The 12,869-nt window shown below is 43.6% G+C and overlaps 1 protein-coding gene across 1 annotated transcript; it reads right to left on the bottom strand.

Annotated features, from left to right (window-relative positions):
• Window positions 1-1,903: 1,903 nt before the first annotated feature.
• Window positions 1,904-10,978, bottom strand: LOC144680916 (SH3 domain-binding glutamic acid-rich-like protein 3). The gene is made up of 3 exons (XM_078542463.1): window positions 10,814-10,978; window positions 5,195-5,362; window positions 1,904-2,276 (listed from the first exon to the last, which is right to left on the bottom strand). The coding sequence occupies exons 1-3, from the start codon at window positions 10,856-10,858 to the stop codon at window positions 2,196-2,198; spliced, it is 294 nt and encodes a 97-aa protein (XP_078398589.1). The 5' UTR covers window positions 10,859-10,978; the 3' UTR covers window positions 1,904-2,195.
• Window positions 10,979-12,869: the final 1,891 nt, after the last annotated feature.

Genomic DNA, 12,869 nt, shown 5'->3' with positions numbered 1-12,869 from the left:
CAGTTGCAGCATTCTCCCCCATTATACCCTCCTCATCCCATACTCCCTCCTCCACCCTCCCAACCTCACCTCCTCCTGTCACCCTTGTTCCCCCAACCTCACCCCCCCAACACATTTGCCCTCCCAAACTCACCCGACACCTTTGTTCACCCCCTCCCAACCTCGCCCCCCCCCGACACCTTTGTCCCTCCCTCCAACCTTTCCACCCCCCAACACCTTCGACAGCCCCAAACTCACCTTTGTCCCCTTCCTAACCTTACCTCCTCCGATACACCTTCCTCTCCCGCCCACACCTAGACCTTCCTCTCCCACCTCCTTACCAATCATCCGTAGCAGCCCATGACCAAGGCTGTGATGTTCTGAAGCAGACCTGAAGCATCAACAGAGACCGTCCACCTTCCGAGAGCTGCTTCACGGTGGAGCCATGTCCATGAGGATCATGCGAGGCATGCGTTCCTCCAGGGTCTGGTAGCTTTAGGGCTCCAGCACCTCCTGGTCCTTGGATGTTTGTGCACTGACCAAAGCCCTAAAGGTGAGTCCCGACTTCTGCATGTCACACTTGTCCAGACATGTTCTGGGCCGGCGTGTTTTTCCACCGGCGTAATGGTAAATCTGGCATGGTGGGGGGATGATTCCGGTTAGGCTTTACTTTGCATCCCATTACCGGGATGCAAACTGGGTTCACGCCGGCCTATTTGGGGATTCGCGTCCTGCCATAGTGGACACCTTTGGATGATCCCATTGTGATCTCACGTCGGCATGAAACCAATTTCTGGCCCTCCCACCGAATTGTCCCCTGCCCGCCGCAAATGGGATTGGATGATTCCGCCCTAGCTTTCAACTCCAGAATTGTTAATTAATTGAATTTCTTCATTAATTGTATTTGAAAGGCACCAGTTGCCATGCCAGGGCATTAGCCTGGGCCTCTGGATTACTAGTCCAGTGACATGAGAGTGTGCTTTTTTTCCCACTGGTGCCCGATTCCCTGGCTACAATGATTGCCTCTTGTTCAACTTTCTCCTCTGCCTCCAACATATTGAGAATAAACACAATGGGATGCCTATTGGGAATCTCATTCTGAAGCCTATTAAGTGTGTGCCTCAAACTTCTTACTGGAACTACAATCTCTCAAAGAAAATAGCTGAAACTCACAAACTGCAGCCTCAAAAATTGCTCAAGGTAAACAAAACTAGAGCCAAATGAACTTTCTAGAGACACTTGAGGCTTGCAGTTCTCCTTTACGAAACCACCCTGGCCAGGAGGAGTTGGGATCTCAAAGTCCCTGACAGCAATTTGCTCTCGATTTGGATTCACCTGTACATCCCAGTGCAGCAAACATTCATGATTAAAAGGCAATTGTTCAATTCAGTAATGAAGAAGTAACGGGCCAAAAGAATGAAAGGTCATGCTTTGGAAATGGTTTTTATGCTCTTTTTGTTTTGCCATCTAAGCTGTTCCAAAGACTCCCTGGTATCCCATGCAGCCAAATGGAAATGTATGCACAATGAGCACACTTTATTGCTAGATTTGCCCCATTTCTAAGCTATGCTAAACTGAGCTCCACTAGAAACAAAAAAAATCTACGCCAGAAACTATATGATTGGCTCTTAATGCCTCAGCGATGGCCAACAAATATACTGTGATGCCAGTTTTCCCATTTCTCCCTGAAGAAAATTACTGCCTCGGGAAGTGGACTTTCCAAAGCCACATGGTTAGCAGGTCAAAAATAAAGATTCACAAAGTTTTCTCTCGTTTTTTGGTTAAGCAAGGGAAAAAATACCCAATATGTCAAGCCCCCAGAAAAATGTCTCCTGCTGCACCAATGTGATCCTTTTTCTTTTACATTCACCAGTTAACTTAGTGATACCTCTATTGTAGCAATCAAGATAAATAATAAGTAAAATTGAGAGAAAGAGAAGCAGAACTTATTTTCATTTGAGTTTTATACATTTTGTAAAATTTCCAAAAGATGCACTGCTGTGTACAATGAGGAATACATTCAGGAGACTTTCAACAAAATTAACAGTAAGAGTATTCATAATTTGAGCCAGAACAGGTTACTTTTGGTACTATTAGAGCACATGTGGTCCCTCAAGAAAATTAACCAGTATTGAAATAATAGCAACAATGGTTTAAAACACCTGCATGTGTAAGAGTTGAAATATTAAACTTATGTGCATCTTGGGCTCTGTAGATTAATGTTTTTGCTGGCCATCCACCTTGAAGAATTCCTTTACCTTCTCATTTTCCATAGCCTGCTCAAAGGCAGTATAATCCTGAAAATAATTTCAAAATGTCAACATTTTAATTTTTGCTCACTATTTTCTTCCCCATGAATACATTTCCCCCTTCCTTTTGGCAACTTCTTGATTATGCTTCTATGGATATCTGGAATCCTTCCTTACTTCTCACAGGTCTACAATATCCACATTATCAGCCTTGACACAAGTCCTGACATGTTACTTACCCACTCAAGGAATGCTGAGTGGGAGAGGGCGTGAAGGCTACTTGGAGAGAAGTTGCATCATGGAAAATTACAGTGCTGTCCTCATTCAACATTTCACCCATGGCTCAGTGGGAGTTACACCTGCCTTTGAATCAGAAGGTTCCCAGGATTTGAACACAAAAATCAAGCCTGCCACTCCAGTGCAGTACTGAGGGAGCATTGTACTGTTGGAGGTTCTGTCTTTCAGAGGAGACATTAAACCAAGTCTCCATCTGCCTGCTTGGGTTACAGAAAAAGTCCTGTGTGGGTGGCAGCGATTCTTGGTGTCCTGGCCAATATGTATTCGTCAATAAACACCACAAAGAAACAGATTATCTGTTCATTATCATGTTGTTGTTTGAGGGAGTTTGCTAAGTACAACTTAGTTACGTGTCCTACATTACAGCAGCATTACTACGCTTCAAGAACTACGTCATTAGCTATAAAGTGCTTTGAGACATCTGGTGCTCGTGAAATATGCTATATAAATGCATGTCTTTTTTTGCTTCTCATTCAACATTTACTCAGTGGCACTCCAGCAGGGGTCACTTTTTTTTTTAATTCATTCATGGGACGTGGGCATTGCTGGCTAGGCCAGTATTTATTGCCCTTGTTCAGAGGGCATTTAAGAGTCAACCACATTGTTGTGGGTCTGGAGTCACATGTAGGCCATATCAGGTAAGGGTGGCTGATTTACTTCCCTAAAGGACATTAGCAAACCAAATAGGTTTGTGGTCATCATCACACTTTTAATTCCAGATTGGGACTTGAACCCAGGTCTCCAGAGCATTACCGCAGGTCTCCAGAATACTAGTCCAGTGACAATACCACTCCACCACCACCTCCTTCTGCAGGGTGATCAGCATTGTGAATATTGGCTAATTTCCTTCTATAGAAAACACTGCCCTTACCATAATCCTGACATCTGCTAACTCTGCACAGACACAGGATAGTATATCCAACCACACAGACCCTAATACTTACCCCTCCCCACCCCCAGTGTAGCATTCAGGTGTTTCTTAAATGACTCCAAGGCTTTTGCATCCATTTACTCTACCTGGAAGTTCCGTTGTGTGAAGAATTGTGTGAACATTGTGTAAAGAATCTCCTGATATCTGTCCTAAAGGTACTAACTACCCTCCACATGAGCAAATAGTTCGAATCACATTTACCCGCCCTCTTCCTATATTCCTATATCCATCTGATCTAATCTTTCCCGAACTCTTTGGACCCATCATATTGGGCAATTAGCCACTGAGTTGGAAAAAAGTTCTTAGCTTTGAAGTTCCTCTTGTGCCACACTGAATTTCTTGCGCCAAGAGAAAAAAAAAGATGGGCAGTTCCCAGGTTTCAACAAATAATGCTATGTTTAATGACCACTTAAAATTCTAAAAACAAAAATGTTGGTTACTTTGTTGCAGATTATTTGATGACTGATTCCAGTAAGATTTATTGGATGCACTGACTCTGGGTTTCTTCAGGATTCCAACAGAAATGGGCAGGGACCTGGTGCTGTTTCTGACATTTTCCGATTGGTCTTGCATAAGGGACAGATAGAGGATCCACCTTTGTAAGGGCAATGAGACCAAGGGGGTCCTAAGGCTGGAAGATACTGGCGAAAATGATCATAGCAATGACTAACTAGGAAGAACTATAAAATGGTGTAAACCAGCCACCTCGGATCATTCTCCCAGAGTTGGTTAAGTGGGGGTGGTGTGTGGGGTTAGTGGTGCGCGCAAGTAAGGGCTTAAGGACTAAAAACAGTCACCTCAACTTCTTGTTTGTTTCAACATATGAATTGCAAGAGAACAAACTGATATCTCATTCATAAGGCTGTTATGTTTAATGGGGTTCATTTATTTGTACTCATATTTACAGCTTTAAAACAGGCACAGATCTGAAATGAGTACAGGAAAATTAAAATCATTGCAGAAAATGATTACGGGTTTAAAAGGTTGAGAAAAGAAAAACAGCCACCTTGTTACTTTACTCCTCAAAAATTAATGCTTAAACAATATTACTCTACTCCTAGCACATAAAAACTTCAACAATATCTAGCATTAGGATGCTCAAACATGATACCAACTTGGGGTGACTGTACAAGAGTGACTTGTACAGTCACCCCAAGTAGCCATTTCTGTTGATTGCATACTCTACTATGAAAGCTTGGTCTGGCAATAAAGATCTGTGTGTTCACCCTTTTATACCCTTTTCAGCGATGGGGCTGGTTGTACTATATAGACAGGCCACGCCATCCGTACAAAGCTTCATTTAAAAACACAATCTCCATTTACGTTCTGTGTGCTCTTTGTGTAAACCATGATTTGAATCTGCCCAGAAAGCTGTCCATCTTTCTTTTGCTTTATCCAGTAATCTTCCATTATATCAAGCCCCTTATGGTCCATTTTTCAGCAACAAAGGGCGGGATCTTCCCACCCAAAGTCAACGCACCTTTTTCTTGTCCGTTAAATTTTTCAGTCCTGCTCGTGACAATTCCCGCAGTGGGCGGGACCAGAAAATTTAGGCCGAGATGTGTGTATGTTGGAACACTGTGCTGCAACTTACCTAGGTCTGAGGCCTAGTCTTCATAAGCTAAAGCACTAGTGTCTCTCGTTGCCTTGTATTATCTCTGCTAAAGAGCCGAGCGTTAAGAGATTTCTTTAATTCCTCTGATTACAACAAGATGAACAAAGTGAAGTTCCAACTTACCCCACAGTATTGGTCTCCATTAAATACTTGCGGTACCATCGCTTTGCAATCCCCTACCTTGTCTCTCATTACCGCTAACAAATTTCCATCTGCTGCTAGATCCAGCAAGTTGTAGGGTATGTGCAATGCGTCCAACATGTCAATAATTTTTTTCTGATTCCTTTCCAGCTATGATGAATTTTTAAAAAAAATTTATATTAACAATAGTTGGTCACCTTAGATGCAGAATTATAATATTTAGTAATAAGCTTCAGACAGTGGTGCCCCACAAGGATCTGTATTGAGCCTCAATTATTCACTGTATTTGTTAACAACTTAGATGATAGGAACACGACAATAGGTATCATTGCAAACAGTGTAAAGCAAAGTGTAAAATTACTAGGAGATATGAATAGATTAAATGAATGGGCAAAACTGTGGCAAACAGATTTCATTGTTGGCAAATGCGAGATCATCCACTTTGGACCTAAAGAGGATCGAACAGAGTAATTGCTAAATGGAGAAAAGCTAGAACCAGCAGAGACCCAAAGAGACTTGGAGTCCACGTACATAGTTCATTCTTCATCTTAGGCAGTCCCTCAAGATCGAGGATGACTTGCTTCCTTTCCAGTTCATGGATTCTGAGATGACTGAGGGTAGATGTACATAGGACAGAATTTTCTGGATGGCGGGGGTGTGGAGCGAGAGTGGGTGTGGGCATGGCCGGGCGCGGACTTGATTGCGACGGGTGTGCTCAGCCTGCCAAGTCCAATGGCGACCCGGTGGCCTGTATAAAGGAAGGCCTGGCAGCTTGGAAAGGCTGCTCTCGCAATGGCTGGGCTAAGGGCTCTGCAGAGGGGCAATGGAGGTTATTCAAGTCCGAAGGCTAGGCCATCGGGGCAGGCCAGCCCGGAGGGTAGGCCACCAGAGCAGGCCAGGCCAGAGGGTAGGACATTGGGGCAGGCCAGGCTAGGCCGGAGGGTAGGGTGGGGGGGCCAGTGTGCCCCTCGTTTTTCCGATGACTGCCTTGCTGCCCTCCTCGAGGAGGTGGCAGCAAGGTGGGAGGTGCTGGTTCCCTAGGACGTGAGGAGGAGGCCCCCCCCCCCAACATGACGAAGCGTGCCTGGGAGAAGGTGGCGGAGGTGGTGAGCTCCCGCGACGTGGTGAGTGTTCGGCAGTGTTCAGCAGCGGCAGGGTGAGGAGACACTGGAGCCCTGATATATCCCACTCTGGTTGGGGTGGGCCATGCGCAAATTTGCACAAATTAATACTAATTTTCAGAAGAAGAATGCTCATATTGCGGCAGAGCGTGCGAGGGCTGGTGGCATTAATTAATGGCGGGGGCGCAGTGGAGATCATCGCGTGCCCGCCCAACGAAATATCGTGATGGCGCGTGGTGACTTCGGGACGCTTGTCTGACATCACATTTCATTTTACGTGCAGATGTGCAGGGTTCGCCCCCACACCCCAACTGGAGAATTTTGCCCATAGATCATTAAAATACCATGGACAAATAAAGAAAATAATTAGAAATTCTAATTGAATGTTGGCCTGTATATCTGGAGGGCTAGAAGTTGTACTAAAGATGTGCAAAAACTTTGGTTAGGTCACAGCTGGGATACTGTGTACAGTTCTAGGCACCACACCTCAGGAAGGAGAAAGTGCAGCACAGATTTACTAGCATAATACCTCTTTTCCAAGGGTTGAATTATAAGGAGAGATTACATAATTTATTCCCTGGAATTTAGAAGGTTAAAGGGTGATTTAATCAAAGTTTTCAAGATATTAAGAGGAACAGATAGGGTTGAATCTAGGACTAGGGAGCATAGTCCAAATATTTGAGCCAGATCTTTCAGGAGTGAAGTTCAGAAACATTTCCACGCATAATGGGGTAAAAGTTTGGAGTTCTCTGCTGCAAATGACAAATGATGCAGGGTCAAGTGTTAATTTTAAATCTGAGATTGATAGCTTCTTGTTAATCAAAAGGCATTGAGGCACAGATTAAATGGTAGAACTGGCTTGAAGGGCTAAATGGCCTGTGCCTGTTCCCATGTTCCTGATTTGAAGGCTGACCTACAGTCAAATTCAACTGCCAAGCTGATCAGTCAATAAGAAATTGGTTCAATATCTCCTTGACAAATCACTTTTGGGAGCAAGTATGCAGTCAGTATACTTTCAGTATATAACAATGACATTTCCTAGGGTCCCTTTAGTGTTATTTATATGTAACCACTTTACCAATGCCCCTTTTATTTTCCTAGTGTACTGATGTAATTTCAATGTATTGAGAGGGGAGTTGAGGCTGAAGAAAGAAAGAAATGAGAGGAGCTTGAGCATATTGCGAAACAATTGGCAGAAGCTAATGATGACACTATTTTGAAATGGTTACCATAAAAAAAGAGATGAAGAGTCAGCGTGCTGCCCTCTTGTTTTGCTAGTATGGGCTTGTCAGGTGTATCTATTCAGCACACATTTTTGGTGTGCTTTTCCAATGAGCAAGAATACATTTTATTTGAACAATAAAACAAAAACAGTAAAATATTCCAAGGCACTTGACAGAAGCAGAATCTGACATCACGCCAAAAACATTTGTACAGGTAACCAAAAGCTTGTTTGAAGAGGTAAGGTTTCAGAAAACATTTTAAGGAAGAGAGAGGTCAAGAGGCAGAGACATTTAGGGAAGCAACTACAGAATTTAGGGCCTAGGCAGCTGAAAATAGAATGATATCTGCTGGCAAGGGCGTTTTTATTCATTCAAGGGATGTGGGCTTCGCTGGCTAGGCCAACATTTATTGCCCATCCCTAGTTGCCCTTGAGAAGGCGGTGGTGAGCTGTCTTCTTGAACCGCTGCAGTCCATGTGGTGTAGATACACCCAGAGTGCTGTTAGGGAGCCAGTTCCAGGATTTTGACCCAGTGACAGTGAAGGAACAGTGATATATTTCCAAGTCAGGATGTTGAATGGCTTGGAGGGGAACTTCCAAGTGCTGGTGTTCCCATGTGACCTGTGCCCTTGTCCTTCTATATGGTAGTGGTCGTGGGTTTGGAAGGTGCTGTCTAAGGAACCTTGGTGAGTTTCTGAAGTGCACCTTGTGTATGGTACATACTGCTGCTACTATGCATGTGGTGGAGGGAGCGAATGTTTGTGGATGGGGTGCCAATCAAGTGGGCTGCTTTGTCCTGGATGGTGTCAAGCTTCTTGAGTGTTGCTGGAGCTGCACTCATCTAGGCAAGTGGACAGTATTCCATCACACTCCTGAGTTGTGCCTTGTAGATTGTGGACTAGCTTTGGGGAGTCAGGAGGTTAGTTACTCACTACAGGATTCCTAGCCTCTGACCTGCCCTTGTAGCCACAGTATTTATATGGCTAGTCCAGTTCAGTTTCTGGTCAATGGTAACCCCCAGAATGTTGATAGTGGGGCATTCAGCGATGGTAATGCCATTGAATGTCAAGGGGAAATGGTTAGATTCTGTCTTGTTGGAGATGGTCATTGCCTAGCATTGTGTGGTGCGAATGTTACTTGCCACTTGTCAGCCCAAGCCTGGATATTGTCCAGGTCTTGCTGTATTGAACATGGACTGCTTCAATATCTGAGGAGTTGCAAATGGTGCTGATCATTGTGCAATCATCAGCGAACATCCCCACTTCTGACCTTATGATGGAGGGAAGGTCATTGATGAAGCTGCTGAAGATGGTTGGGTCTAGGACACTACCCTGAGGTGCTCCTACAGTGATGTCCTGGGACTACAATGATTGACCTCCTACAAACATAACCATCTTCCTTGGTGTTAGATGTTGCTCCCGCTAATGGAGAGTTTCCCCCTGATTCCCATGATTTCAGTTTTACAAGGGCTCCTCAATGCCAAATTATTCAAATGTTGTCTTGATGTCCCAAGCAGTCACTCTCACCTCACCTTTTAAATTCAGTTCTTCTGTCCACCTTTGGACCAAGGCTGCAATGAGTTCAGGAGCCGAGTGGTCCTTGCAGAACCCATATTTGTCCCTTTCACCAAACCACAAAAGTTAAACGCAAGGGATATACATCACAACAGATCTCTCCTCACAATTAGGGTTGGCACAATGAAAATCATTCTGTTGCTGGGGCTCTATGCTTGTTAGTTAAATATCTGAACCTAATATTTTGGCATATCGCTTTCCAGGTAATACCTATTGACAATATCTCATTATGTAATTTTAATTTTGCTGTATGCTCTTAGCTTTTCGGAATTCGAACAACTTCCATTGACGTTAACAGATAAGTCTGTCTAGAGTCAGAATTATTTTCGCTTCCAAAAAAGTTACAGTAAAGCCCTGCCTTCGCTTATCTGCGCTAAAGTCTTTGTGCACCACATCACCTATTGCAGGTCCAATGGTTCACTTAACCACAGTTTTAAACGGCAAAAAAAATAGCAGTCAACTTTAGAAAATGCCGAAAAAAAACCCTGATTTACACTGCAAATAAAAATTGCCCTCATAGTCTCGTAGCTTGTTCTAAAATTCTTTACCCATGGGGCTCAATTTCAATCAACATGTCACACTTGAAATGGGTCTGGAGGAACAGCACCTCATCTTCCGACTAGGCACTTTACAGCCTCCCGGACTGAATATTGAGTTCAACAATTTTAGATCATGAACTCTCTCCTCCATCCTCACCCCCTTTCCGATCCCCGCCCCCCCTTTTTTCCAATAATTTATATAGATTTTTCTTTTCCCACCTATTTCCATTATTTTTAAATGTATTTCCATCCATTGTTTTATCTCTACCTTTTAGCCTTTTTCGATTCCTTCACCCCACCCCCACTAGGGCTATCTGTACCTTGCTTGTCCTGCTTACTACCCTTAATTAGCACATTCCTTAGATAATATCACCACCTTCAACACCTCTTTGTCCTTTTGTCTATGACATCTTTTGGCAATCTCCACCTATCACTGGCCGTCTATCCAGCTCTAACCTCCCCCCGCCCCTCCCCAAACCAGCTTATATTTCACCCCTTTTCTATTTTTCCTTAGTTCTGTTGAAGAGTCATGCGGACTCGAAACGTTAACTGTGTCCCTCTCCACAGATGCTGCCAGACCTGCTGAGTTTTTCCAGGTATTTTTGTTTTTACAAAAAGAAAGAAATCTTTCCAGACTCAAAGGATTTCTGCCAAGTGAGAATGAGGTGTTGCAAAGGTGATTATACCCATTCTGTGCTGAGCCCATAGGTAGATTGCACAGGCATCCAGACACTTCACAAAAACATCAGGTACAAATGGTTAATATGGTAAAAATGAGGGCTGAAAGGCAGAGCGGTTGTGGTCAACAGGACCTAACTGCACAAACCCAGCGCTGCCCTCGCATTGCTGGAACCTATTTAAATTGACTCCTGTTGTAAAGCATGTTCACTGTTTGCGAGGTTTCGCGGGACTGTACTTCTGCATTCCGCAACAAAATATATTCCTCCATTTTCCACATTTCACCAACCTGTTTTTTTCCTTGTTTTGGGTATTTTGGGCCTCACCAGTAATGAGAATATTTAAGAAAAAAACACTGCACGAACGAACTCACGTAATATTACAACTATTAAGTAGATACAAAGGCTTACATTCCAGTAGAGAAAAAAAGTAATAAAAAGTAGTTTAACAAATAATTCAATAAATACCGCAGATGTTGAAGTGATGGTGGTGTAGTAAACAGTGATGACCATGATTAACGACTAAGGGTTACTTCAATGTAACCGGACCCAAGCGAGTTGAAGAGTTTGCCTCAGTTAATGCCTAGTCACTTTGACACAGAGTGCAGCCTCGCCCTTCTTCCTGATTTCAGACAGTAAAAGACAACGTAAGCAAGTCATTTGCATTGTTGAAAATAGGCGGGGGTGGGGAACGGGGGCGTGAATACTTGTAAAGTTTACTTTAGTATTAAATGAGTTTTAGTTAAGGAAATCCTTGCTGAAGAGTTCAGAATACAGATGCATGGATTTTTAAAAACATTTCTTTTAAGAAGCCGAACTCAGCTTTTTCTTCAGGACCACCATTCTGCAAATGTTTGGGGCGATAAATGTATGGGCTTCGTAGCATAACGGGTCAGTTGATTTCTGCAACTGGCTCTCTATTGTGGACTGCACAGGGTCTTGCTATAACACTGCCCAAGAAAGAACGTTTAAACATACAACAGCCCTGCTTGATGTAGATGTCGTCATTCATTCTGTTCTTCCAGACACCAGTCGTGAGTGGATAGGTAGTTGGAAATCTGAGGGTCTACATGTCTGAATCTAGCAACTTCTTCTTGCATGACGTGTAATTCTTCACATTGATCACACTATGAGGTATGAGAGATACCACCTGCACTGAAGAATTGCCCTAAATCTATCAAGGTGGGCAAAGCATGCATCAGTTTTGGTGACATCCCGGAAGGAAAAACCAGTTCGGACCAGTTCAAGCCCGAACTGGCTTGAACTGACACAAACTGGTGTGGAACAGGTCTCAGCTGGATTTTACTGGAAGTGACCAATGAACTGGACTCATTGGAAATCCAGTAGGGACTCCCAGTTTCTAAGTAGTCACCTGTAGGTACCAATGCTTCTCATAAGACTTGAGCTAGAACCATTTGGCACCTGCTGTCAATTTTATTAAACCGAACGCCAGTGAATGCCTCTCTCAGATTATGTCAGGATCTCAATCACTGACTTTATTCATTTTAATTCCATTAATCTTCACCTCTGGGTTTACCCTTGTGCCCACCAGCTGATTTTCCCTGGTTTTGCACACAGCCTTGTCAATCAGATGCAGCAATTTCCCCATTCCCCCATGCCCAAACTGGACGATACCCCCCCACCCCCCTAAGGCAGCCTAATGGAATACAGATGCTCATACAGCTCAGCCATACTTCAGGGAGACTGACGAGAGGAGCCACAATACAGTTAACTGTCTGACAACTCCCAGTAGAAAGCAGTGCCTGAAGTCTGGGGGAGATCCCCAAGATAATGCAAAATGTGGCAAGTTCACAAAAGTCCCTTAACAACTCTAACTGTCCTTCCCTCTTCCAGTGCCCCTGACATGTCATAAAGTATTCCATCATCTTTTCTGTCCTCATACAGCCGTTTATTGGGTATTTCGCAACCTGTTCAACTGCCTTACCAGGATGTTGGCACAAGCCACATCCACAATATTCATTAAATTTGACTGTAATCTGCATTGCAGCATGCGCAGGACAATCCATGCAGCAGCTAAGTGGAAACAATCTCCATTCAATCCCTTCTTCCGACAATCTCCTTGCTTCAACTTTACCCAGGAAAAATTCAATCTTCTGTTCGTATTTTCCAAACCACAAGCCAGCTAGAATAAGGTGACTAGTTCTGAGTTTTGGGAGGGGAGCTCATTAATTATTAAATATAGAGGCCATAATGAGCATTTGGAAGAGTTGAATATGGGGAGCGATTGGCCTTCCTCAGACATGTTTTTGTAATACGGTTCATCATATATATCCTCAATATTTCCCTCTACCAAATTTCTATGGTTTCCTCTGTACTTCAGATTCTCTCTTATTTCATCTCTCTGGAAGAATGTCTGCACTTGTGCCTTGAGATCTGATGTGACAAAAATGTTGCTGCTGGTCAGATTTTTAATGACACATGGCTGCTCATAATTGGGACATGGAACCTCTTCTTCATCAAAAGCTCTGAAAGAGCTGACATAACTATAGCAATACAGGCAATA

Source organism: Cetorhinus maximus, chromosome 5 (assembly GCF_964194155.1).
Source record: "Cetorhinus maximus chromosome 5, sCetMax3.hap1.1, whole genome shotgun sequence".
NCBI classification, from domain to species: domain Eukaryota; kingdom Metazoa; phylum Chordata; class Chondrichthyes; order Lamniformes; family Cetorhinidae; genus Cetorhinus; species Cetorhinus maximus.
The sequence above is the reverse complement of the archived record's forward strand: the minus strand, read 5'-3'. Positions and strand labels throughout refer to the sequence as shown.

Bases quoted from the DNA above. Each gene is read 5' to 3' on its own strand.
- LOC144680916 (XM_078542463.1), bottom strand. From the start codon at position 10,858: ATGGTCATCACTGTTTACTACACCACCATCACTTCAACATCTGCG. The intron at 5,363-10,813 runs GTATTTATTGAA...AATTCATCATAG, and splicing joins CCATCACTTCAACATCTGCG to CTGGAAAGGAATCAGAAAAA. The intron at 2,277-5,194 runs GTAAGTTGGAAC...AATTATTTTCAG, and splicing joins ATGGAGACCAATACTGTGGG to GATTATACTGCCTTTGAGCA.